This window comes from Lathamus discolor, chromosome 16 (genome assembly GCF_037157495.1).
Source record: "Lathamus discolor isolate bLatDis1 chromosome 16, bLatDis1.hap1, whole genome shotgun sequence".
Classification (NCBI taxonomy): domain Eukaryota; kingdom Metazoa; phylum Chordata; class Aves; order Psittaciformes; family Psittacidae; genus Lathamus; species Lathamus discolor.
The window spans coordinates 7,411,060-7,416,560 of NC_088899.1; the positions used below are offsets into that span (position 1 = coordinate 7,411,060).

The 5,501-nt window shown below is 49.1% G+C and overlaps 2 protein-coding genes across 2 annotated transcripts; both read right to left on the minus strand.

Annotated features, from left to right (window-relative positions):
• Positions 1-2,122: 2,122 nt before the first annotated feature.
• Positions 2,123-3,244, minus strand: LOC136022937 (uncharacterized). The gene has a single exon (XM_065696869.1). The coding sequence runs from the start codon at positions 3,239-3,241 to the stop codon at positions 2,123-2,125; it is 1,119 nt and encodes a 372-aa protein (XP_065552941.1). The 5' UTR covers positions 3,242-3,244.
• A 706-nt stretch (positions 3,245-3,950) lies between these two features.
• LOC136022629 (uncharacterized) lies at positions 3,951-5,084 on the minus strand. The gene has a single exon (XM_065696185.1). It carries the CDS (start codon positions 5,082-5,084, stop codon positions 3,951-3,953), a length of 1,134 nt encoding a protein of 377 aa, XP_065552257.1.
• Positions 5,085-5,501: the final 417 nt, after the last annotated feature.

Consider the following 5,501-nt stretch of genomic DNA (forward strand, 5'->3'; position numbering starts at 1 on the left):
TATCTTGTTCTGCAAGGGTGAGATCTCATTAAAGCACACAGACAGCTCTGGTAGGTGTCACTCTCCGAACACGCTTTGTCTCTGCACCTGGGTTTGCAGTTATCCTGCCCTTTGCTTCTCTTTCCTCCTCCCTGACACCACCCCCAAGTCGCAGTGTTCACTCAGGTCCCCTCTGCTTTCCAGCACTCCGGCTTTTGCATTGTTATTTGCATTAGATTATTGGAGCAGGAGTCTAAACACTGAAGTTACTGCAGATCCCTCCTCAGATGGAAGTCAGTGAGCTGTGAAATATTTAAACTGTCTACAGTTGTACCTCGTTTGTTTACACATTTCCAGCAGGCTGCTAAAAGGTAACACACTGTAATAGAGGAAAGATCCAACACTGCTGATTCTGATTTCATAACGGCTCAAAAAGTGCTCTGAACACTTGCATTCACTTGATGGGGTAATGCAGATCTCAACTTTCTGAAGCCTGAGGGCCCAAGCGGAGCAGGAAAGCTGCGTGCTTTTCTCCAGGCTCCTTGCTTTATGCTGTCACTCTGGCCATTGGTAAAAGCAGGGTAGGTGAGTCTCAGTGTGGTCACCCGCAAACCATCCCCTGCTCCCCTTGTCCTCTGTATCCAGGTCTTTCAGCCCATTTTATTTTTCCAGTTGTCCTGCTGAGGAAGTGCTCCAGGGCTCAGTGGACAACTGGACAGGGAGGCAGATGTGCCTCCCTTGTAAATGTCATGTACAGAAGGAAGAGTGTGTTGTGATTCCTCAAAGGGCAGCAAGAGGAGGTGGCAGAGGACTGATCAGTCCCAAGGCAGCAGAGGGCATCAATGAGTTTGAAGATTCATCTCCGGAGCTGAATGAAAATAGCCAGACACTGTACTGAATCAACAAGAGAGATTGCAGCTCTCTCCCGTTTTCATGCTAGTCTTGGACAAATCCAACAATACATACTGATATTCAACAACGTATCAATCACAGTGCTAATCCGTTTCACAAATGATGAGATTTCTATCCCCTGCCTGCATGCAGTGCAGGTATTTGCAGGTGTGGATAAAGATGATCTCTGTAAATGCATCATTTTCAAGTTGTTTCTTTGAGTGCAAATTTCAGTGCTGAATATTCACACCTCTGTTATGAATTCCATGGGTCCCTTTGGAAACCCAGTCCCTCGACCATGATATTTATGACAGTTAAGCTTATTTGGTGTAGTTATTTATAAATACTGAGCCCAGCAATGCAGATTTGCTTAGTAATTCACGCAAACACCTGCAGGACTGTCACTCTCCCTGCCTCTCGGTGATGACGTACAGAAATAACTCTTAAGATACTCAGCTTTCCCCTAAGAGAACCAGTGTCAGGTAGGGACCGATGCCTCCACCTTCTCTTACATGTCTGACATCAAAATGTTCATTCAGAAGTCCCCTACGGATAAACTCAAATAGATACCTTTCACCTTGGGCTCTCTGGTGAACTTACTAATTTCTATTAACATTCTACTAAGCTGTATAAATGCAGTCTCACATAGTCCTTATGCTAGAATATTAGGGAAACCTCACAGGTGGACAATGTTACATGTGATGTGACGCAGCAAATCATGGCCAGTAACAGCACAGAGCCTCTAGGTCCAAGAGCCCTGCTTTAACAGCCAGATCAACTTAAGAGAATCACAGAACTTCACTTCAAACGTAGAAGTTGAGGCCCCTCTGCTCCTCCAGGGCTGCTACAGGAGATCTCCAGCGCGATGGTGAAGGGTCAGCAGTAACCCCGAGCCCTCTATTTCTCCATCAGAGGTCTCTTTGCACTCCCTGGATGTTTATGGTGCATGGCGAGGAGCCAGCCCCACGGGCAGGGGATGGAGGCGGCTTGTTCTCAAGTGTTTAAAAGTCTGACAAACTGTTTGCAGCTCTAGCAGGGATCAACGCGTTCCTAGAATTAAAACCCAACATTTTTGGATAGCAAAAATGCTCTGAACAAGGGCTCTTTTTCCCACCCAATGCACAAGAGACCTTTCTTTAGTAAGCTATAAAGTCACTATAAATCAATTATTTTTGTAGTGATTTATTAACTGCTCTGCAGCAGTTCAGATGGGTACTCAAAAACAAACCCTGGATGGATGCTCCTTGAATGTTCAGAAGCATTTTCTCTGGAGTACTGTGGGTCCAACCTCGTAATAGTCTTCCTTGGTAACCCACGTGTTCCTAAATGCTCTTAAGCTGGCCAGGATGGAAGCACCAATCCACACAGAATACACCCGATCTTGTGGTGAAATGATCTTGACACGAGCTGTGCTGGGAACTCCTGCCTGGAGCTCCTTCCGGAGCCTCTCCTTGAAGCCTCGGAATAGAGTCGATCCACCCGACAACAGCACGTTCCTCTGGATGCTGGGCTGGATGTCGCTGTGGCACTTGGAGAAGCTCTGGAGGACCATCACCCCAACGCCTGGCCCCGTGATTTCTGCCTCCGCAGGCACAAAAAGCGCTTCGGGAGCTCGGAATAGCTGGTCTCCTGCCTCGACAGCCCTTCCGTCAGGGAGAATGTACCTGCACAGGAGTTTTGCAGGCTCCGCATGCATCTTCTGGCTGGGATCTAACGCAACGTAACACAGCTTCTCCTTAATATCCCTCACAATCTCTCTCTCAGCTGTGCTTACGAAGGAGTTCCCAGTCTCCAAGAGGAGCCTCGTGAGGTATTTGGTTACACCTCTGCCTGCAAAATCCAGCCTGGTGGTGCTATGGAGCAGGTAATGGCCTTCATAGACAGGGACAGCGACAGTGACACCATCGCCACTGTCCAGCACCAGTCCCGTGGTGCGGGCAGAAGCATACAGGGCCATCAGTGCCGTCAGGGTCACGAAGAGAGCAGGCACCTGGAGGCTCTCAAACATCATCTCAGCCATTTTCTCTCGATGGGACAAAGGGTTGAGAGGGGCCTCGGTCAGCAGCACCGGCATCTCGCTCGGTTTCAGTTTGAGCTCTTGTTCGTACAGGTACCTCCAAATCTTCTCCATGTCGTCCCAGGATGTAACCAACCCATTTTCCATTGGGTAAGTAAAAGACAAAATGCCCCTTTTGAACTGGGCTTCCTCCCCAATATAGCAGTCCTTATGACTCGCCCCAAACATGACAGGTTTGAATTTGGGGTACCCCACAACAGTGGAAATAACTGAGCGGGGAACCTGTTCCCCCGACAGACCAGCCTTACACTGCCCAGACCCTACGTCAAAAATCACCACACGGCTCCCTGCCATCACAGAGCCAGGTGTCCTGTGCAGGACCGGTGCTCTCCTGGGCAGTGGCTGCTGGCAGAGAACATTCTAGATACCCCAGCCTAGAGATACCACCCCATCGAGCTCACAATCACTGTAGCTCCACCGGCAACACCACTTCCCCCAGGGAGCATTTTGATTCAGGGCTAGTACTCAGTATGAAACTGGGTGTTCCTGCTTCCCAGACAAATTAGAGCAGAGAATCAATGGATTTTTTCAGACCCCCAGGCACAGAGGAGGGCCGGTTACAGTAATTGCATTTGCATTGATTTATATTTGGAATCTGTTTGGGGTTTTGCTGGGTTTCTAAAGGAAACGTTTTCAATGAGGTAAAAAATAACATGAGAGCCAGTTTTAGAACAGAAACCCCAAGTACCTCGAAGACCTCAGAGGGAAGGACCTCCCAGCAGAGGAGTTATGCTACTCCCCACGTCACTCCAAAGCGTGCTGTGAGTCCGTTAGGGAGTAACTGCATCCCTGTGATATGGGTGCCCCCGTAACCTCTGCCCAGGGGAAGGGGGATGATAAACACTAAGATCCTCATTGCTTAAGCTTTTAATGTTTGATTTTCACACACGGTGCGTCAGCCAGTGAACACACAAACGGCTGTAGCACCTTTCAGGTCAGTCAGCTCTCAGCAGGGCTCCTTGTTCATGTGTTGCTGTAGCGAGCCCTTCACTTGACGGTCACTTTAAAAGCACTTGCGGTGAATGACAGCGGCCCCGAAATCCCTGTAATCGTTCGCGGTGACCCACATTTGTCGGAACGATGTCAGGCAGGTGAGGATGGAGGCCCCGATCCACACGCAGTATTTCCTCTCAGGGGGTGCGATGATCCTCACAAACATGCCAGAAGGCACTTGCAGCTTCATCTCCTTCAGGATCCGTTCCTCCAGGCCAGGGAAGAGCGTGGACCCACCTGAGAGGAGGATATTGCCATAAAGACTCCTGCGCACGTCAATGTCGCATGTCATGATGCTGTTGAAGATCATTTTGTGCACGCCGGGAGCTTCCACTCCAATGTTTGCAGGCATGAAAAGGGTCTCTGGTGCACGGAAGAGCTGGTTGCCTATCTGGATGATGTTGTTGTCAGGCAGTCTGTACTCCCGCATGAGTTCTTCTGGCTTTGCTTTCATCTTTTGGACAGGGTCTAAAGCTACGTAGCACAACTTCTCTTTGATATCTCTGACAATCTCCCTTTCAGCCGTGCTGACAAAAGTGTGTCCACTCTCCAAAAGCAGCTTCATAAAGTATTCGGTGATATCCCGGCCAGCAATATCCAGCCTGGAGACAGCATGGGGTAAACAGTATCCTTCATATATGGGGACAGTGTGGGTGACACCATCCCCGCTGTCCATGACCATCCCAGTGACACGGGCCGATGCATAGAGCGCCAGGGTCGCCTGGACTGCAATGTACATGGCTGGAACCATGAAGCTTTCAAACATGATCTCTGTCATTTTTTCCCTGTTCTGCAGAGGATTGAGGGGGGCTTCAGTCAGCAGCACCGGTCTTTCACAGGGCTTGATTCTCAGCTCGTACTCATACACGTGTCTCCAGATCCTTTCCATATCATCCCAGGACGTAACTATGCCATGGTCAATCGGATAATTCAAAGACAGGACCCCCCGTTTGGACTGAGCTTCTTCTCCAATGTACCATTCTTTCTGCCCAGCTCCCAGCATTGTAGCTTTGACTTTAGAGCGCCCAACAATGGCTGTAAAAACAGACCTTGGGCCACTGTCCCCTGCGATACCTGCTTTGAACAGCCCAGACCCATTGTCAAAGATCACAGCCGGAACATCCAAAACGCTGGGGTCAAACATTCTTCGCAGAGCTCTCTTTATCCATTCCCCTTTTACAGGCTGGTGCGCCCATTGCTAGAGAAGCCTTCTCAGGGCTGTACAACGTGCTGTTTCCAACACCCCACCCCCTCACAGTGCCTCGTGATGCAATAATACACATCCCCTGACACTACCACGATTCCAGCCACGACCATCAATCCACTGACTCTCATCCATGTCATGCCCTGTGAATGTATCCCTGCAATGAGCCTGAGAGCATTTTTTTCCTTGGAATAGAAGAACATGTATTGCAAATACATGCATGACAATAATTGAACCTTTCATGTGTGCCTCTGGCTTAGCTAAGACTCTACAAACATTTCCAAGGGTTGGTGAAGATGAGGACGGTTGTGCTTCCTCTAAGTATTAACTGAATCACCAGTTTGCTTTTGTGAATAA